The sequence below is a fragment of the Tachypleus tridentatus genome, chromosome 8 (assembly GCF_004210375.1).
Source record: "Tachypleus tridentatus isolate NWPU-2018 chromosome 8, ASM421037v1, whole genome shotgun sequence".
Taxonomy (NCBI): domain Eukaryota; kingdom Metazoa; phylum Arthropoda; class Merostomata; order Xiphosura; family Limulidae; genus Tachypleus; species Tachypleus tridentatus.
Window position 1 is genome coordinate 38,515,985 of NC_134832.1, and position 22,502 is coordinate 38,538,486.

The 22,502-nt window shown below is 29.5% G+C and overlaps 2 protein-coding genes across 7 annotated transcripts in view; one reads left to right on the forward strand and one right to left on the reverse strand.

The window, feature by feature from the left end:
• The window catches only part of LOC143222207 (mitochondrial carrier homolog 2-like), a 61,002-nt gene extending 60,649 nt beyond the window's left edge, over positions 1–353 (forward strand). For 2 of the 4 annotated variants that reach the window (XR_013012097.1, XM_076448336.1), the window contains one exon: positions 119–353. The gene's annotated coding sequence lies outside the window, so the exon portion shown is untranslated. Of the gene's footprint in view, positions 1–90 lie in introns of all 4 variants that reach the window. The other 2 variants (XR_013012096.1, XM_076448335.1) reach the window with 2 other exon arrangements.
• LOC143222206 (small subunit processome component 20 homolog) overlaps positions 89–22,502 on the reverse strand; it is a 187,109-nt gene continuing 164,695 nt past the window's right edge. For 2 of the 3 annotated variants that reach the window (XM_076448333.1, XM_076448334.1), the window contains 11 exons: positions 19,120–19,269; positions 17,579–17,698; positions 17,240–17,302; positions 16,393–16,524; positions 14,624–14,756; positions 12,602–12,768; positions 9,660–9,731; positions 8,407–8,643; positions 4,630–4,756; positions 789–934; positions 89–621 (listed from right to left, as the gene is read on the reverse strand). In XM_076448333.1, the coding sequence (XP_076304448.1) occupies positions 484–621; positions 789–934; positions 4,630–4,756; positions 8,407–8,643; positions 9,660–9,731; positions 12,602–12,768; positions 14,624–14,756; positions 16,393–16,524; positions 17,240–17,302; positions 17,579–17,698; positions 19,120–19,269 (1,485 nt within the window). In that variant the 3' untranslated portion in view covers positions 89–483. Of the gene's footprint in view, positions 622–788; positions 935–1,617; positions 1,695–4,629; positions 4,757–8,406; positions 8,644–9,659; positions 9,732–12,601; positions 12,769–14,623; positions 14,757–16,392; positions 16,525–17,239; positions 17,303–17,578; positions 17,699–19,119; positions 19,270–22,502 lie in introns of those variants that run through there. The other variant, XR_013012094.1, reaches the window with a different exon arrangement.

The following is a 22,502-nucleotide window of genomic DNA, read 5'->3' on the forward strand; positions in this document are numbered from 1 at the left end:
TTGGAATTTAATTACCAAATATTGTTTTACAGTTCAGTTAAAATGATAAAATATACACAGGTATGTCTTTTGTTATTGATTCTGTGTTAGGTTATTATTTTTCACTGATTTCTCCAAGAAATTTCAAACAGCTAGACGACAGAAAATTGGCCGACGTCATCAGATGGTACATCTCTTGATCGACAATAACGAGGTCTAATTTATTATAAATCTCTTGCAAATTTGGGTTTAAAAGCTGGAATTAGCAGCATTCTAGTATTTCTTTATAATGTGAAGTAAGTTTTCCAGATTTTACTAGCCAAACTATTAGAAACATAAGACAACATATTGCAATAAAACAAGTTTTTTTTAAAGCTGTTGTAAGAATTTCCATGAATTTGTTTAACAAGAAAACAGTTGTACAGTTTGAGGTAACATCTGAAGGATAAAAGAATGAAGAGACCAATAAATTTGAATGTGATAATTAAACATTTACAAATGAACTTATAATATTGCCATTTCTCGAAGTTTTTGTTTTAGCTTCTTTCCTTTCTGGTTTGCTATCCTACGTTTTTTAGCTTCTTTCTTCTTTACTTGTTTTTTCATCTTTTTCCATGCCCTTTTCTCTGGATTCACAACCGCCTAGAAAGAATTACTGAGTTAAACTCACATTGTAATCCACAGCTGTCTAAACTAAATTTTAAATAAAACTGATTATAATAAACAACTCATGCATACTAAACTTTCAAAACTATTATTGTAAGTTGGGGATTAAAAAGGTAAGAGCATAATAACAAACTAAAACATACTTCAAGTGTTTTTTCTCTCTTTCTTTTGATTCGTTTTTGAACGACAAAGCTTTGAACTTGGGCATACTCTCGTGTGAAAATTTCTACTCCCACTACACCACGCATTAGCTCCACCACTTCCTGGGCTAATGTCTTTAACTCTGGAACTAATGTGTGAGAGAGAAAACAAAATATAAAAGTGTTAGGTAAAGAGAATAAGTGTAAGCATCTTTAAAACAACAGTGACACTTGCATGGGTTTAGCCAGTAGGACTAACAGAGAGATGCAGTGTTGGAAAATACCCACCTTTGTGCATCATCAACCCTCGTTTCCCTTTTTAAGCATGTACTTTTTAAATTTACACTGCTAAACTTCCACCCTCCTGTTTAGTAAAAGTATATTGTACTTACCACATTTATTTAAGTATTGACTTGCAAATTTCCTTACATTCTCATTTGAATCATTAATGAATAGTAGTCCTCTCGTTTCTTTTTAAATTGGAAAGGGGTAATGTTAGCATTTATCTAGATCAAAACTAGGGATGTAACATTTTATTTCCTCTTTATTAAGTGAAATACTCAAAAATACAGACCCAGGGTACTTATTTCCATAACTCTCAGATCAATTGAGATTATTTTTGAGTTACAACTTTTAAATAAAGATGGACTACTATAGCTCAAAATATACTAAATATTGTTACATGGTGTAGAACCATGGTAATTTTAAAGATAAAACTTTTTCAAATCATGCAATCTCTACAAATACAGATAGTTGTGTTAATTTGTTACAGGTGAAATGGAAGAAATGACATGATATTTAAGACAAGATGAAAATAAAATGTTTTATTTACTTGAGGTAAAATGATAACTGAACATTGTTTTTCAAAGGAGTTGAAAGAAGGTACACATCATCAAGAGGTAGAAAACACTGAAATAAAAAGGGTACATTACCAGCAAGTCTGATTCTCCAAAAAAATCTGCTCCAAGATTGTCGAAACAATATTAATTCTCCCTGGTTCTGACAAGGTAGAAAATGTGTAATGGAATACATACACTAGGTAAAGTATAATGAAAAGCACGACCCCAGGAAATAAAGTTCCTTAATCTTTCCGACTACAAATGACAATACAACTAGATTTATGATGTTCTAAATAAGATAGAAAAACTAAAGGACTTTTGCAGACATGTAAATTACAGGAGAGTAAATTTTGAGGTTGTAGTATACTACAGAATTTAAAGTAATATTAATGCTCATTTTTATAGAAGTTGATGAACTGAAATCAATTTATTTTTATGTTTGCATGCACCCATGATGTTTGTGCCCTCAAACCACTATCAGTACCTTACTGTATTAAATGCAAGTTTAATTAGGATCGTGTTACTTCTAGCAAATCATCTTGCAGTAAAATTATTACTAAAATAGAAATATTCAGTTTCAACAGTTATTAACTCACTTAAGTACAGATTCTTGCTAAAAATCTATTCAAATATTTTAAAACTGGAAACCTGCCAGATTAGTTCTCATTCATTTATCCCTACTTTGTACTTGATGCATGAAATAGAGGAGGATATTGTGATTGTTAAAAAACAAAGACAGTATTGATATTGTATCACGTGACGAATGAAACCCATCCAGAATTTGTGTAATATGCTGTTCTTATTTCAAAGTTAAAAACTGTATTGAAGCTGCTTGGAAAACCTATATGTGCATTTCAAATGTTTTTATAAACATTGCAGTAACAGCAGAAATGTTCATGAAATTTTACATGAGTGAGGCATGGCTGGATAACCTTACATAATAAAGAGAAGTGCAGGTACAGAAGTATGTAAAAACTTATGATTATACAACAATGATGACTTGAGATAAACACAAAGAAACTTTCCATTGTATGTTTAAACTCTAATGAGCTGATGCTTTCAAGGTCAATTAAAGGGTTATGCAAGCTATGGACACTGCAGTATAGGATAAAGCTGTGAATGATTGATAATTATTTGAACTTAAAACCACTAAAAAAGGAAGTCAGCTGGCACTTTAATAAAGTATCAATAACATGAGTACAGATACAAGAGAAGAGGCTGATGATACACCAACTCTATTTATGACCAATAGATAATCGTTGTTTTGTTGCACACAATCACAATAGAGTTAAACAATTAAGTATCGGAACTATTTGCAAGTAACTGTGCATACTATTTGATAGATCATGAGGATAGTAAGGAAAATTCAAATAAAACATCACGTAACAACCCAAAAGTCAGCTCTTTCTCCTGGAGAAAAGAAATTGCCTCTAAGTTCTCTGCACTACCTCCACATGACTATTGCTGTAATAAGACAACCAAAAGTTCTCACTTTAACTCTTTGTAAGTATTCTAATGCCATTATTGCTAAACAACGGTTATCATATGAAGTACTACAGAGTTAAGCAACTATTTAGTAAAAGTGTTAATGGTAACAAAAGAGTTTGAATGTAACCCCTACGTTAATAAAAGTAGTATTCTGGAATTCTTTGCTTTAACTGTAACCTGTTAGTGCCTGTGTGTTTCATTCACTCACTGCATGCTTATAAAATAAATAATTGTGTAACAGGTAGTATTAGGCGAAGCTCCAATTGTCAGCCTACCTAACATTACACGAGACTTTACTATTAAGTAATGCATCAAAGTTACATCATTTTGTTAAAGTGTTATAGGTAAAAAATACAGCATAAAGTTCGCACATACAAGGCTATTAGCCTTTAATTTAAGTTTGTTTTTAATAATTAAGAGCTCAAAGACTTGAAATGATCCAACTATTTAACTGAACAAATTTTATGACTGTGCAAAATTCCTTTTATCTCAATAAAAAATGTCAATTTTTCTAACTTTTTGTTGGGAGACTACCCTACGTCTTACATTTTGTAAAATTATACCTGTGGCATAAATTAAAACAGCAGTCTTTAGTCATTGTTCCTCTACTAGCCTCATGTAGAAAAATTATATTAGAACTAAAGATTTTATTGCTAGAAAATTTCTTACTCTTAACATTTTGATGTGCTACATAAGGATTAAATGACAACATTAAACTATAAAGCAATGAGCAGACTACACTATTAGGCTCACCTTGTCATATGAGTAAATTTAATAACATATCTCCCAAAGTACGGTGTTGAAATAAATGTTATTAGTTTTCACCAAACAAACTTGACTTGTGAATGACTTAAATAACAGTTGTTCGTGAAAATTGATGATATATATGTTGTCTGTTCTTGTAATGAGAAAAAATCCTTTTACCACCATCTATATATGTACAAATTTTAGTGTTATCGACATATTAAAACATTCTCTTTTACTTTCACTTATAGATTCTCAGAATAAAAAAATGCTTCATCAAAAAATAAAAAAGAAGGCTTTCCTTTAGATTTAACTGATTGTCAGTGCTAGAACCTACAGTTAAACATAAATGGTTTCTCTTTGTATTTTACTTGAATTGTTTTTGTATTTCACAAGTGAAAGTAAGTAATGATTAATATGCAATAAACCATGCATTTATATTCACTTGTTAATGTAAATACTTTGTTTAATGTAAAGTTAACCCACGTTAAAAAGTAAAATTCTTTATGTTTGTACTTTCTGTCATCGTAATTAGTAAAGCAAATTTAGTAAGCTCATGTGAAGAACCAATAGCAAAAAATGTTATACGATATTATAATTTGAGGAGTACATACAAATATTCAACAATATAATTTGATTTTTAATAATAGTTAGATTCACTTTAATGATAATTTATTCTTTTTTATGGAAAATTTTAAGTTTTTGTTTCTAATCCACAATTTGGGCATCAACCAATGTTTTATGTGTTAAAACAAAACATGAGATTATTTTACCTGTTTGTAAAGAGTTATCTGATAGTTCTCGACATAGAGTTGGTAGCATTAGCGGAAGCCACCTAGTCAACTCCTCTTTTGTCATGTCCACAGAAATAGCTGCAAGCCACTTGAAAACACAGGAACGCTACAAACAGATGGTGTAGACATAAAATGTTTGTAGTATTAGCATTTTAGCACAGATAATTTATACACATGTAACAAGAATATTTTTCTTTTCTAGTGCAAACTTTAGAAATTCATATATAATAACATTCAAGATACACATTATAATTATCATCACTTTATTTTATCAATTTAAATTTAACACTGAAATTAATACTCATTAAATACAGTATTTAATTGGAAGAGAAACAAATCAACAGTTTAAGTTTAAATTTCCCTTTCCACAAATTTCTGTTAACTTAATAAAATATGTAAATATAATTGGATAATTAAATTGTATTAAGTTAGTTTTAATAAAAGTCATGAATTAGCAAAAAATTACAAAAATGTATTTTTATGATATTTATTTAAATAAATTGAGTGAAATTATAAAATCAGTTTTGGGGAAGTGGAGGAAAAGAAGTTTTTATAAATGTTTTTTTAGTATCAAGAGATAAATGTTCTGGGGATATACAGTTACAGGAAAAACACAAAACAATAACTTCACAAAAAATCAATTTCATACAAATGAGGGTAAACACTACATAAACATACTTAATGTATTCCAAGAAATGATCCTAAATTCTAAAATTTTAAACTTGACACTGATCAAGTAAGAGTTAAATTACATCTTTCCTGGTCATAAAATATTCTTAAAAATCTAAAAATTTAATTTTGAGTATCAATTTACAGACATTTTTACTGGTCACAAATTCTTATTAAACTGTTCACTGTAATAATGTTCAAAGAAGTAACTTTAACTTTTACTATAACTTCCAATAGCTAGTTTTTTTGGAAACTTGAAACAAATACATCTTTTTTGTATTTCTACACTTTTCATTCCTGTCATGATATATAACATTTTGAACACACTCCATTTTCTTGCTTCACAGCTATACCAAACTAAGTGTGAATAGAGATTTTGATTAAATATATATCCAATATGTTGACAGTTATGAACAAATTTATTAAACAGAATGTGAAACCAAATATCCAAAATGTTAATTTGGATAAAATTTGATATCATCCAGCTTACACAAAAAAAGACTGAAAAATAAAGAGTAATCAGTGCAACTTGTAGCTTTATATGCATGTCCAGTGATTTTTCACACTTTCTGAAGCTAGAGGAAACAATGTTTAGTGACCTGTTGGTTCATCTTGGCTGTCCCATCCATAAGCCGAACTAAAACTATTAAAAAATGCAGCCCTTATCATTTACATATCTATCAAGCTTTCTTTTATATTCACTCAAGCTTACTGCTTTCACAACTTCTAAAAGCAACCCATTCCACAGGCCAATCATCATATTTGAAAAATCAAATTGTCTTAGCTGGATAGCTTCTAGTTTGCCTAAATTTATATTTATGTCTCCTAGTTCTATACTTCTCACTGCTAAGTATGAAAAATTTTGATGCATTAACACTATCAGTTCATTTCACAATCTTAAACACTTCAATCAAATCCCCTTTAACTCTTCTCTTTCCAAGAGAAAACAAATTTATGGATCTCAATCTCTCCTCATATGATAGGAACCATTTTCGGTGACCATCCTCTGAACCATTTCCAAAAAATTCAATGTATTTCCTGAGATAAGGAGTCCAAGACTGAACCTGATATTTCAAATGTGGCCTAACCAGTGACCTATACAATGAAATTATAACTTCTTCAAACATGTATTCAGTACTTCTGAATATACAACCTAAAATCCTGTTTGCCCTACCACTAGCAACAGCACACTGCTTAAGATACTGATCAACCATTACAACCAGATCCTTTTCTTATCATTACACTCAAAGTTATACCCATCCAAATTATACTTATAATTTAAATTATAATAACCCACGTGCAATATTCAGCATTTATTGTAATTGAAACCCGTTTGCCATTTATTTGCTTAACTCACTAAATTATTCAAATCTTTTGTAAAGCAGTAGCACCCTTTTCACAGTCAACAAGACCTTGATATAATCAGTGAACTTAAATAATTTATTGACCATTTCTTCATCTGCACCACTGATGTAAATCAAAAGAGCAATGGTCCCAAGATTGAGGCCTGAAATACACCACTTGCAACATCAATACAGTTTGACTGAACCCCATTTATAATAAACCCTGTGCTTTCTTTCATGAAGCCACTCTTCTCTCCAGTTAGTTAACTTATTCCCACATCTACAGAAATAAGTTTCTAAACAAGCTTTTTATGTGGCACTTAGCCAAATGTTTTCTGAAATTCCAGATGACCAAATCTACTTCCATATTCTCATCTATACATGCAGTAACATTTACAAAAAGGTTTGGAAGGGAAGATTTTCCCTTAGTGAAACCATGTTGACTATCTGATAAAATTCTGAACTTTGTCAAATGACTTTGTAAAGTATCTTTTATCAAACTTTCCAAAACTTTTCCCAGAACTGAAGTAAGACTAATTGGCCTATAATTACTGGGACAATTTCTATTACCTCCTTTGAATATAGGAATCACATAAGCTAATTTCCAATCTGTTGGTACTTATCCACTATTCAAGGACTTGCAAAACGTTGTGGCAAGTGGTTCAAATATTCCTTCCTTAACTCTCAGGAAAATATTTTAATGAGCTCAGAATTTATGCAATTATCTTGTTCAACTTTGTTTTCACCCATTAATTGTTCAAGATGAGAAATACTGTTTAAGTATTCATTAGTAAAAACTGAAGAAAGAGCAGAATTTAATAACCAAGCCATTTCATAATCATCAGATACAATCTTTTGTTTATCATTCCTCAAGAGCTCTAGCCTCATCCTAATGGTAAACAAAAGGTAGTCCAGATGTTCTCTTGTTGATTTGATGTAGCAGGGAAATTATATGTCAAAGATCATAAAGGCATTATGAAGGTCTAAGAGTATATCTTCAGAGTTGCTTAATCTGAACCTTGTATCAGATTTTGTGTTCCTGGCCCTTCCTTGGCATTCTGGAGATAACATCTTTGAAACTATTTTTATACTTCCTCCCTAACAAGGTGTGGTGGGCTTGAGGTAGCTGTAGAAGTAATTTGGAATAATAGAGGAGCTTGGTCAGTATACTGAGAACCTAAGGATACCTTTTAATCTTGCAGCACAGAATAGGTATTTTATTTTCGTAAATAAAACAATAAGAAGCATTAACTTGAAGAGTTTTGAACCAAATGCATGAAAAAGACAGAAATAAACAACTGGTTCAAACTCTAGACCAAATAATTATTTAATGCTATGGCAGTTATTATCAAAAGAATTGTTTACTTCTTAACACCAATTTCTTTAAACAAGAAATCAGGTTAAAACTGAGAAACGGACATGGCAAAAACTTTTTGTTTTGTAGGATAATAAAAAAAAAAAGGCAGGTCATACAGCAATATTTATTGTGATGCAATGGACATTGAAGGGCTAAAATTATCAGAAGCCTATTATAAGAACAGCTGGTGTTACAACCTATGTATAAACTGCATTTGTTCACAAAATATACTAATACTGTCAAAGGTACAAGTAAGTTCAGAAGATCTATTAAAAATGTACATCCACAGAACTTTGAAAAAAAACACAACATTTCAACAACGTTGCTCATGTTCAACATAGAATAATTCATAGAAACATTACTTGTATAGAGAAAAGAAATACTAACCTTTAATGTGATAGCAGGGTTATTAGCAACCTCCATTTTAGCCTCTCGGGTAACACGTCGAATCAACCACAGAAGGGAAACAATTACAGATTTCTGGGTAACTTTCTCATTTTTTATATTATCCTGATCCTGTTCTTTATCATCTTGTTGTTTTATACTGCTACTGTGATCATTTTGTATACTATCAAGTGATAGGTGACGTAGAACCTTGGCTAGATATACCAGATTTCTAACCACCTAAAAATTGGTTAAGGAATATGTAGTTCATTTACAATAATCATTTATTTTTGTGAGAAATAAGTGACCAAAAGCTTAATTACAATAAGTATCTTTTAAAATATTTCAAACTTTTTGAAAATATACTTTTACACAAGTAATTCATACCTTAAATGAAAAAAACATTATTTATGCTTTAGCATTTAAAAATAAAGCTTGATAAGAGTTGTCTGAGTCAAATGTTGACTACATACTTCTATTTAAATACTTTTAATTTCATTGTATTTTCACATTAACACTTCAGCTACATTTAATCTAATTTTAATTCTGCTGCAACTGGAAACAGTTACATTTTGGGCAAGTCGAGTTCCTCAAATATTTCACACATTTTTGTTTGTATCTAAATATTATAATTAATATGTACATTACAGCTCAGTGGACTGTAAACTTGAGCACCTTTATAAGTGTTCCATAATATCTTTCAATGCAGCTAAACATTCACTGGGTATAAGTGTTCCTGATCATGAGTGCAACTTGCTATGAACATAACCAGTTAAAAATATTTTGGGTAAAATTATTAACATTTACTTAGATAAATAGAACTTGAACATCCTTTCATAATAACACAGAATCTGCACCTTTGGTAGTGAGTGCTTTATGAAGGAATTAGCTCACACACCTATGATATAAAGCATTTGATTTATTGTACTTTTTCTTGCAAGCACTTGTACTAATTATCTTTCCTGTGTATTTACTTAATGATCCTATGATAGAAAAGATTACAAAAATGCTTTTCACTAATTAAGTTATTTTTCTTCAACAATACCATATGATATTTTGATCCTTCCACAATTTGACTAAAAAATTGTTCTATCTGTCTCACTAAAATGAAAATTCAAGTGGATGCCAAAATCCTTACTACATATATTATAACAGAATACCTTTTTTTAATAGTTATTGACATACATATGGTAATTCATTTTTGATAAGGTAACTCTTAATATACAAATATTTCTAGTATCAAACATTATACTCGCCTGCTCTGCTAAGGTTTCTGTTAAGTGAATACTTTGAAACTGAGAACAGAAATCTGCTGCAAGATCACGTATCTGAAAGTTTAAGAGTTTAAAAACAATCTTAATTTTTTTATTACAAGTTAACAGTTTTACAGTGAGAGAGAATATTTTTAGAACAGATATAACATTTCAATCACAGGTGCAATCATTCTCAAGTACATATATTTTAACAGTAAAGAAGAGTTTAGTATTTAAATCAGCATTCAACAATCAATGTATTTCAATTATCAAAAGCGATTACTTTTTCAAGAATCAAAAGTGTTTATTCATGCATGTGAATATCAATTTGCATGTACTGACAGATTACTTGTTTATAATGATCAAAAGCATACAGGGATGTAGGTATTTGTTAATTGTGGGAGTGTTTGATTTTAGTAATAAGGCTTCTCTGATATTTCTTCTGTTAATATCAGGTTTATGTTTTAGTATGATGACATTCTGTTCAGAAAAACTGTGGCTGTTTTTGTTCATATGTTCATGGATTTGGGAAAGGGTTTTTTGGATGTTCTTTTAACATAAACTTCAAGTTACATCCTGTTTCACCCATGTGAAAGGATAGGCAATTGTTATTCTGTATTTTATAAATGTTTTTTGTGGAGTTGGTTAATTATGTAACTTTCTTAAAATTTTCATTCCAGGGGTGAAAACAAATCTAGACGTTATGTTAAGGCTATATTTATATACTAGTATTTTCCAAATTTCTGATAGAGGTATGCTAATACTTTCTGTTTATGAGATAGTTCAAGTGATAAGGTTTTTTTGGTTTTTTTTGGAGAGTATTTTGAGTTTGGTTGTTTCTTATACATATCTTGTTCATGTTTTTTTTTAATCATTAAGGCTGTAACTACTGTAATAGGGAATTAGATTAGTTTATGTAAGTAAAACATTAAGTGTGCAGCCTCTTTTAAAAAATATTCTAACTGTAAAAACTGTAACTTGTAATAAAGAATGATTGTAATCAGCAAGTACATTCAAAATAAAACTACTAATCTTAATAACTGTTTACCATGTCTATAAATGCACATTTATACATCCTCTACGAACATTTACATTTCTTACACAAGAAAAAGGATAGCACACATGTTTTAAACCAGAGTTACTCAAAGTGTACATAAAGCTTGCAGGTTTTCAAAAAAAATAATGCAAACATGAAACCAACTTCTCACACTCCACAAAATCATGATGTATCAAATAAATTATTCCATTTTTTCAACTAACTTTATTGTGAGATGTTTGTACAATTTATAAAATCAAAAATGAGTTCTTTATGACGTCAATCATTTTCTGGTGTTTAAAATAGAGGAATATAGGAAAGCTTTTACAAAATTACAGAAGGTAAATTAAAAAACCCAGAACATTACTGTATCAAAGGACACTTGTTAAAATCTTTCTAAGCTTCCCCAAACTTTCTCCATACCACCTGCTATTCTTACTTTAACTAGAAAGTAATTTCAGAAGACAAAGTAATGTAATAAAATTAAATTTATAAAGTGTTTCCAATACCATTACCTGTTATGAAATTGAAATGCACCTTAGTGGTTTTGACTGCCCATAAAGCTCATGAAAATATATACCATTTTTTGACATTGTGAGAATATGTGCTCCAGTGGTATTAAGAAATTTGTTGCTTATTTACAAATCTTTTGAAATTCATTCTACAAACTTAGTAGTGTATAGACATTAAAAAGTTAAGGTTGGCCAGATTTTCAGTACAAAACAGCTCCATGGACCTTTTTGTTTGCACGGTGTAACATTTGAACTGACCCACTGTTTCCATACTACAGTATTACTTTTGCACATCATTTTTAGTGATATTGCTTGTAATTTCGTTTTCTTCTAACCACAAGTCAATGAAGCTAGTAATGAATACGACTTTTAAGAATATTTTTGTCATACCTCTGAAAGTACAAATAAATGTGAAGGTGTAATATAACAGACCTTGCTATATTGATAAAGATATTAACAAATATATGTTGTTACTCTTCTTCTAAACTCTTCAAGTAATACTCTCTACAGTATTATCATTACTGATCCATTAACAATGTATCTTTCATGTATCTCAGAATGGTTGGTACGGGTATTAACACTTTTATTGATAGGGAGAGAACGACGTTTTGACCTTCCTAGGTCATCTTCAGGTTAAGAAAGAGAGAGTCTGAATGTGATCATTGATGGACACGTCTTAGGGATAAGAGTATAAATGGGTATGGGATTGTAGGGGGCATGCAGGTGGATGTTAGGTTATTAATTAGTATAGGTATAGATGTGTTCTTTTATATTGGTTTAATTTTGGTTTTTGTTGCTGTATAAGTAAGGCTTCTTTGATTTTGCATTTGTTTATATTTGTTTCCCTACTTAATATCTGGGTGTTTTCTATGATTATGTTGTGTTTATTAGATTTGCAGTGTTCGAAAATGCGTGGCTTTTTTTATTTTTTTCTCTTCTTTGAATCTAATTTTTATTTTTCTGAAACAAGCAGGAAATTGGAAACTAGATTCAAAGAACACAGAAAAACACCTTTTGATACTTTATTAACATTTCATAATTATTAATTTTAACTGAAAACCTGCAGAGAACAAAGATTAGCCATTTAACATTTACTTAAAACAGCTTGTACTAATGTTCAAGAACTTCAAAATCTGTTAGTTACTTTATTTTTATTTGTACAGTTAAAATATAAAACAAAAGAATATACAGTTTCATTGATGTCCTTGGTTTATTTAACAATGACATCATAAGTTATACCAACAGTTAAAATCATGATTACTTAGAAGACTAAATACAACAAGTGATAAGAAAAGTGAAGAAACATTTGGTATTTATAGCTTTATGGAAAAAAAGAAAGCATGTTATGAATAAATGCTGTTTCCCAAATATTCTATTTGTGACTAGAAATTACTTACTTTCTGCCTGGTATCTTGAAGTAAGAATTCATTAGCTTTAGGATCTGGTGTTGAAGCAGATTTAACAACTTCTTCAACTGGGTAGGCAGCAAACAAATGACCAAATAACTGAGCAGCAGCAAGCCGAACCCATGAATGAGGATGTAGAATGTATTGTTGAAGATGTTCTAAAAATAATTAATAACAGTGACATACTTTTTAATACAAAACTCACAACCATTAGTAAACATTAATAATACAATCAAACACTCAAACAGTTATAACAAACTGAAAAGATGTAGTGCTAATCAAAAGGCTGATATCTTACCATTTCACACTGTGTAATATAAAATATTTCTATTAAGGTAAATAAAATAATTATTGTCCAATAAAAATGTCTGAAAATGAACTCTTAGTTTGCTTTAAATAAAGATAAGGATTGAGTAGTGACTAAAACTTTACTACAAATCTGCAATGTTTCTACAAACTTACATCATTATTATGTACAAGCAGTTTACAAAGACACAGAAATAGTTTATACAGTATTGAATAAAGAGGTCCCTAATCAGAAATTGTTTAATAGCTTGTAAATGTATATTGGTACCCCACTGTATTGGTTTAGAGTAGGGCTGTTTTGTTCAATTAACACGTTTGATGCTCCACTGGTGGATCATATATTACAAGTGATTTAAATGAACAAATAAAACAAATTATAGTTACTCATAAATATCAGACACCTGGGTTAAGTAAGAAACAAAAAGTATGATTAGAACAAAGGTAGGAATTATTAATACTACTCATGGCAGTAATTGTGTTAATATGGCTTTTTTTATTTTGAATTTGTTGATGTTTGGTTTGGCTGTAAACATCAAAAGTATGATTAGAACAAAGGTAGGAATTATTAATACTACTCATGGCAGTAATTGTGTTAATAGGGCTTTTTTATTTTGAATTTGTTGATGTTTGTTTTGGCTGTAAACATCAACAAACTTGAAATAAAGGAAGCCATCTTAACTGAATGAAGCTGCCATACTCTAAATCAACATCCCAGGGTACCAAGATACTATAGTTGAGCTATTAAGCAGTCTCTAGTCATGTTACCTCTTTGTTCAATTCTCTCTCTGTGTGTGTATTATTGTGTCTGTATAGACTACTTTAGCTCACGATGACATAGCTTGTTGAAATCTTGTACATTTGTAATAGCTTCTTTCACTACCCATTCAAGTTGTCTATAAACTTTATTAACCAACTTTAATATATTTCTAAGTATCACATGTTTCAACTGCTTAGTATACACAATTTCCTCTGGAAATCATAAAAAAATAACCTGTGGAGCTAACCTTTTTAATGATTTTTAACCACTACTAGGGGTCTGGCTTTACAATTAAGTCTCAAAGAAACAGAAAAAGTACTCACAATGCTATGAATTTTAAAATACTTATGAAAGCTTTAAAATGCTGCTATAAAATGAGCTTAATATCAGAGAAAACTTTAATAAAAGATTTAAATTCACTCACAACCTCAATGACACTTTATATGTTACTTGGTCTAAGTAGCCAGGTCAGAGAGCTCTATGATTCAGACATAGCATACTCTGATTTTGAATTATTAACCATACAAATGGTAGCTAGTCAGTAACATCCATTACCATTCTAACCAAATAATAGGATTAACTGTTGCTCTTAAAATAAGCCCACAATAGAAAGTGTAGTTTTTTTTAGTAACATCATAACAAAAACCTCATATCTTCCAATTTGTAATCTGACATATTAACCACTTGGTCATAGTTATTTGTTTGTTGATATATTACATGAGGGGAAATCCCTTCAGCAGCAAACATTTTATTGCCTTTCATGATATAATTGTACTCATTATAGATATAATTTCCTGTAAAATGAAGTACTGAAAGAAAATTCTAGAGTCACATTTGTCTAAAAAAATATTATTATAATTTTACTAGTGGATAATAACAATGATGAATGTATCACTTCTATAAAGTGTGATAGCTCAATTCTAATTGCTAAAGTTAGATGGCCATGCTACCCCAAATAAGATTGAAGTCTTCCCGATAAACTCCTTCACGAATGATTTTACATGTTGTTAAAACTTTACAAAGCCCAGTCATCAAGTGGTACAAAAGATGGTCAGCACCATGTTCCTTTTCATCAGAAGCTACCTGTGTAATACAGCATAAAAAAATTAAAAACAAGGTTAAGAAATAAAATTTATCTACAAAAAATTACACATCTTTTAACTTAAAGATATATTTACTTTTCAAATTAACCATAAAGAATCATAACCTAACATTACTATTTATTTTATATTTAACAATGAAGCAAAACTTAATATTGGAAAAGTGCAATTAAAATAATTAGTAAACAGACAAAATAAGCATCACAAAACTAGGATAAGAGGCTTTCATACAGTGTGTTTAATCAACCAATCAAAGAGAAACTCAATGGTGGTATAGTAAGTATCATAAATAGTAAGATCTTTAATATCCAGATACACTTACAAATATTGAGTACTTAACAAAAGAAACACTGATATTTGTGTTATACCAAAAGAACAATGAGATTTTGGTTGTTGTCTTTAGTACATCACATTTCAAAGCATGCTATTAATCACATATGGTAAAAGAAGATGAGAATTCAAAAATGTTCAAAGAATTATTTTGACCTGAGAGAAGCAAAATGTGGTCCTTAATTTCTGTAACATAAACAGGATTCAAAAAATGAATAAAAAGAAAGTCCAGCTTTATATAGTCTAAGAAAAATTAAAATATGTGAAACTATTAAGCATCTTCAGTATATATAAGCTATCCTCATTCTTACGATTTTGCACAGACCCAAAAAACAATACAAAACACCAGAAAAAGATAAACTTCAAACTGAAAGAAATGCCTTTGGCTTATAAGAAATGGGATAGTAGCAACAAATTCAATGCCAAATCTGAGGTCAGCATCAAAAAACTGCATGCTGTTTTGGAATAAGCATCCGTGTAGAAGCATTAATTAAAGATTACTTTGTAAAAAGTAAAAAGTTGTTTTGACTAATGTATATACACAGAATATATGCAGCCAATGAACTTTTACCGGTATTTCTGACATACACAACAAGTATTTATGAGAACAGTTAGTTATTTTTATAGTTTAAATTAAAAAAAAAAGGGTAGTCTTCTCAGAAATGTTGGAGACCAATGTCCCTTAAACACACAATAAAAAAAATGCTACTAAAATTCTTAAAATAAATACAAATATAAAATTTGGAATTGGAAATATTAAAATACACAAACACACAGCAAAGTCCTACTAAATACAATAAGTATGATGGAGTGCATGTATTATATATGAGGTAAGAGCTTAGGACTAATTTCACACAAGTTTCTTCAACAGCCAGTTCCCACTGTTGGATCTTGGTTGTTTTTCTTTATAGGTCTGTGATAACTTTTATATAATTACAATTAGTTATGATCTTATCACCCTAGGTCTAATAATTTTTCTTTAAGTGTTGATATAGAATAAAAATTTCTAGATTTTGGATGGATAAAAATTTAACAATTCTACAAAATAATGAAACTTTTAAAATGCCAGGATAAAACTCATGATAATTAGAGGAATTAAGATGTTAGAAAGAGCTCTTGTGACAATATTGATTTTATTCTTAGCTGTTTTGATTAACAAACAAAATGTTATTCATCATCACATTGTACAGAATAGTTACTCACTGGTGATTATCCCTAACATGTTCCAGTTAATACATTTTAAGGATATCACATTTAAAGATTTAGTGACTATGTTTACAACCACTAACATTTTTATATCTTCCTGGGTCCAACTGCAACTGAATAATTGGCAAGATATCCTTGAGGTAGTGCTTAAAATTCTGTCCTTCAACTTCAGCAAAAATTCCACAGAGTTGAGCAGCAAGGCGTCTGTGAGTCATCTTAGTAAAAAAGTTAAAGTAAATAATGCAGTTTCTTTCACTTTACTATAAAGGTTTAAAAAGTTCTTTTGCACCTCACAGTTACAGAGCATGTTGTTCATACAAAACTGAAATTTTCTATTTCTATAATTAAGGCCCTTAGGCAATGAAATGATAAAGTTACAATTCCTTCTAGTCTTAGTACTAAAGTAATTATTCAAAACTCTTACACAGAATTAGAAGCAAGATAGGTTTTTACAGTCATGAAACTAAATCTAACTTTAAAAAATAAAATTATGAGTTTGCTATTTCTTTCTAAAATTACTAGCTTACTTTGGAGTTATAAGGAATCGTACTTTAATGTTAACTTGATTTCTTGATCCCACATGTTCTTCAAACATCATGAATGAAGCTTACTTTGGTGTATCTAACTGTAGTGTGCATATTTTTCAGAAAATTAACTGATTAGTTAGCTTAATCACATATACTGTGAACTTTACAATAAAACAAGACATTTTATTACATTGAATTGATAAATAAAATTAGTTCACAGAACTGACAAAAAAGACCACAAAATATTTAAAAGAAAGATTCATAACTATTATTTGCCATCATGTGAACTTTTTGCATTCAGTTACAGCCTAGACTTCAAAAATAAACTCTCATACAAGGCTGATAAATTTAATTCTAACACATATAGCAGAATATAATAAACAGAGTTTAAACATAATCTTACCTTGTGATTCTTAAGCCAACCAATCACTATGGAAAATAAGTTCTTCTTCTCGTTATCATCAATCTTAATTGAGAATAAAGTAAAATAACATCCAGATATATATGCCATAAAAACTGTTGCATTTAAATTTAACAAACAAATGAAAACTAGTACATGAGTAGTGAAAATACACTGATTTCCAAATGGCAGGAAATACAAAACAATCTTCACACAAAAATATTAATTTCAAGAGTCCAAGTAAAACTAAATTCCACCATACATGAATACTTATTCTCTCAATTATCAAGTTTAATCATTAGACCATAAAAATTAGAACAAGCACACTCAGAATATCTTCACCTTTGTGAGTAGGTTTCTAATAATCATAGCAACCATCTGCCTACATTTTGATGATGAATCATTGACAAGCCGAGCAGCTAGTGGAATAAAGAAAAGTCCAGCATGGCTTTTCAAAACTCCCTAGTACACAAAATAAAAATATACAAAAACTATATTCATGATACTACATTAATGTTATTGAAATAAATAATGCAATTTCTTTCACTTTACTATAAAGGTTTGAAAAATTCTTTTGTACCTCACAGTTACAGAGCATGTTGTTCATACAAACAGTTTATTCTTTAGAAACTTTGAAAGACATGTTGTCAAAAAATTACAAGATATTTCAAGTTCTCATAATCGTGGCAGTAATTATGTGCCTATTAAATCAACATGAGAAAAACATAACTGTTAATTTCAGTTGCATGCAAAACTACCCACCCAAATTATAAAACAGCAATATATGGTAGGACAAAGTTCAGAAATATATTTACTTACTTTTTGTGTTAAAATGTTTAAACAGACTACAGAGATTTCTCACTGTTATGCTTATAAGCTATACAGGTATCTTTGTTCATGTGTAATTGAGTGTAGATACCAAACATCATGTAAAATGTTGGAACTGAAAGCTGTATTTTGTACACAAATATACACCAGTTTAACATCACATTGTTCCACGAACAAAGCCATACTAGCTACTTAAGCTTTACAGTGTGTTTTGTCTGGTGTAAAGTTCAGTATTTATATCACTGAGAAAAAAAGTTCTCAAAACAACAATAAATTAAATGCTAAACTACAAATGAGAATATCAGCAGAAAATTCACATTGGTGTGTTGTTCAATACTACACAGATAGAAAGCTTAGAATAATTATACTTAAATGCAATAATAAAATTGATTCTATAATGAATGACTGTTTACCTGTTCCCAACAAATATGTATAATAGCAAATCAACAGTCACCAAAGTTTTAGTGTGTGATTGAAAACAGAATAAATTGCAATAGTTACAATGATGGATTTTCTTTAAAAGACTGGAAAACTATATATATATATACTAAATATACTATATTTATTATCAACATTCCTAAAATATAATTAAGCAATATTAGCAGACCATATCACAAAATATTTAATTTAACTTCAGACTATGAAGTGATTGAGGACTTTTAGAATTTATGGCAGATCAAGGTGTATGTATTTCTTTTTTAATGGTAAATAACTATACTTTTTGTCAGATTAAAGGTTTATATTACATTCCTGACTTTCTACCATTTTTATGTGTTTAATGTACATTCACTACTTTTAAAATAAAACTTACAAAATTGTTTCTGAAGTTGTCACATTTAGTCAAGTAAGTTAAGAAATCACAGAATATACTGCAAGCAAAGTTTACCACGTCTAGATACTAGAAGGCATTTTCAAAGTGCATGACACTAGAGAACTAGAAGTTTTATAATGAGTATAATAAACACTTCTGAAATGGAATATATAACAAGAAATTTGATACAGAATCATCAAGAAGTTGGACAAGTAGTATAAGCATAAACTAAGAATAACCATACCACAGGAAAGGTGTTACAAATTAAATTTAACATTTCCAGTGCTGATGTACGACCACTTTCTTGTCTGTAGTCTAACTGTGCAATGCAGTTTGCCAAGTGTCTTTCTAATTTCTTTCCTAGTGGGTAGTCCAAAAGATATTGAAGAAAAGCCTAAAAAAAATTATAACCTGTACTATTCTTTAACTACAAAGTTGGTTTTTACTTCATAGAATGTAAATACAACAAACTCAGTACAATAAGAAATATTTTTAATGACCTTCAACTAATTATTGTTAAAGACTTATCAATATAATAAATGAACTGAACTTAATAACTTGTATAAAAATGACTGAACATGAAACACAGCAGGCTGAAAGAGTTCTGAGTGTGTATGTTTATATACATTTCTTTCAGCATAGTGTGTTTCCTGTTCTATTGTATACATATAATATTGTATGTGTTTTTCTTATGGCAAAGCCACATCAGACTATCCACTGAGCCCACCAAGGGTAATTGAACCCTTAATTTTAGAGTTGTAAATCCATAGACTTACAGCTGTACTAGCGAGGGGCAATATTAAATTAATTTTTCTCAAAGGCTATATAGCAGATGGCTGTCATCAACAGAATAAAAATAGTGTTAAATGTTTAATAAGAAATTAATGATTAAACTGATGCTAACCAATCAAGGTCAGAATTGTGACTTGAGATACAGCTAAACACTAGAGTAACATTTAAAAAATATGAAATAATTATCTCTAAGATTATGTTTTGTAAAATATTAAAGTCAATCTGTTTATAACTGTTTTATATGAATAAAATTGGTAAATATTTCTTCCATCTCAAAAACTTTAAAGACAAATCTCTGAAAAGTTTATATCTGTGGAAAATATTGGCTGAATTATAAGAACCAAATCACAGTTTTAAAACTTGTTTTCTTGTTATTGTGAAAAGCCAAAATGATGGATAAGTGAGGATGGTTGGGTTCAAGTGGGCTAAAGAATATGGACATCTGACTCACATAAATGTGATTTAAGACTCATAGCATGGAGACATTTTATTCATGAGGAAACATTTAAACAGTTCTTCCACTGAGAAAATATTTGTGACATTTTGGATCCATTAACGGAATGTTGTTTTGAGGAACAAGATTTCACAGTCATAAATTCAGCAACACACTTTGAACATTTAGAAAATTATTGGCTAGATACAATAACCCACTAATTAATTTACAATTAAAACATATTGAGAAACATACAAAAAATAAATAAATTGCATAAATAAAATAGCAGATTTACTACTTATGTTAAAAAATTTAACAGTATTGATTTATTTGTGTGACCCAATATTAAACATTAGATTTGATTTTATACAATATTGTGACCAGGTTTAGAGTGGAAATTTTTTTAAATCAATAAAACTTGAATGTTTCAGCCTGTAGAAATGGGACACCTTCAGACAATGTACGATTAACAACAATTACAAACTTAAAGTATAACAATAGTTCTTGGCAGTGCATATATTGAAGTTTAAATATTTAATATAGGTGATAATAATCATTTCCAAAAACATCCAAATAACAAATATATAAAAAGTTAAAATGCAGACTAAAATTATAAAGATTATAATTAGTAGAGATTGAGAAGAATTCTAGAACGTTTGTTCATAAATAACATTACTATTTTGATCAGTACAGCTTCTGAGATTGTTTATATCAGTTTCACATATAATTTTCATGTTATACTTTCGGATATAACATGCTTGGTTTCTTTAACTGTTCCAAAAATAGAACATTCATTTCAAGTGTTTTTATTCTTATTCCTAGTTTTTCTATGGTTACTATTGTGCTTTTTGATGAGATACTGCCACTATTTGGCAATACTGTAACTGATATGTTACACAAAAGGGACAGTGGCTTTTATTAAAGCTTGGTTTTATGGTTCCTTGTTGGATTGAATGCCTCATGGTTTCTCTGTTTTAGTTTTAGTGACCGTTTTGTTTTTTTTCAATTTTTCTTCAGAGTAATAATTTTTATGAATGAAATCTCAGGTATTCTCTTTAATTCACTATTTAAATTCTTGAGGGTACATATTTGAAGTACAATTTGAATATGTTTTAAGATACCAAGTTTTTGTTATGGATTTCTAATCTACTCATTGTTCTGAGTATGTTGATATTCTAAAAACACAAGTGTAAAATCCAGAGTTATTTCTTAATAATGTAACCATTCATAGAACTTATCAAATAGAGAATTTTTCTTTACCTTCAATGATGAAGTAGTTGGGTGACTACTGTTTTGTTTTAAAAGAAAACTGTTTCTCAAGACCAGTTACAACTACAGGAAACATTATCAACTTCTATTAAACAATGTATAGGTGCATCACATAATGAGTTAGATAAAATCCTTCCTATACAGAATCCTTCAATTTGACAATAACTGAAAACACAACTTTGTTGTTAATTCAAATAACATCACTAATTTTGATGAGATTATGATAATTCTTCCTTTGACTTTCCCTCAAGGAATTTGGTTGTAAAGATGTGGTATATATCTATAGAATGTGTTCTCTGATTTCTTATTTTAATACAGTAGTTTTTTGAAATTAGTTATTTTGGTATTCACTTTTCATATACCACATATCCGTGAAAGCTATTAAGTTCCTTTTATTTTAGCTGCTATATAGGCCTGTCATTCTATTGAGATAACAACTGGCATTCCCACAGTTGGTATGCCTGTAAAGCTGTACTTTGTGTAGGAATAAAGATATCAATTGCAACCAATATTAGATTACATGATGCCTCAAGATTACAATCTCCCTTATGTTTAAAAAATGAATAACTAGTCACTGGAGTAAAACTAACTGCTCTAGGTAAGCCTGATGTTACTGATTACTTAAATAATATCAATGTGCAAATTGACTGATAGTTTGGAGAGAAAATGATTTATGATCCAGTAAAAATGATTGTCAAGAGTCTTAAGCATGCATACACATGATATGACGTACGTTTATTACTTTGTAATAAACACTTGTCAAATCTCCTACCATGAAGTGGAACTAGTTCTACCTGAGAATACAACACACATTTTTTGCACATTGAAGATTATTGCATTAATTTTATGGTTTAATTTCCTCAAAGACTGAAGAAAATGAGATGTGCTTTTGATCATTTAATAAACAGATTTAGATGACACAAAAAATACATAAACTTAGATGAAAAGTTAAATCTGTCTATGAGAAGCAAATAAATGGTGTTAAAAAAAAACATTACAAAATGAATAATTTAATAAAAAAATAAATGATTACAGGTAGCAAAGACAGAACACTCCAAGTTCATAGTTTACCAAAAGCACATAAAACACCATTAAAAGTCACTTTTATAATGTTCATTTATTCTACTTTCAAC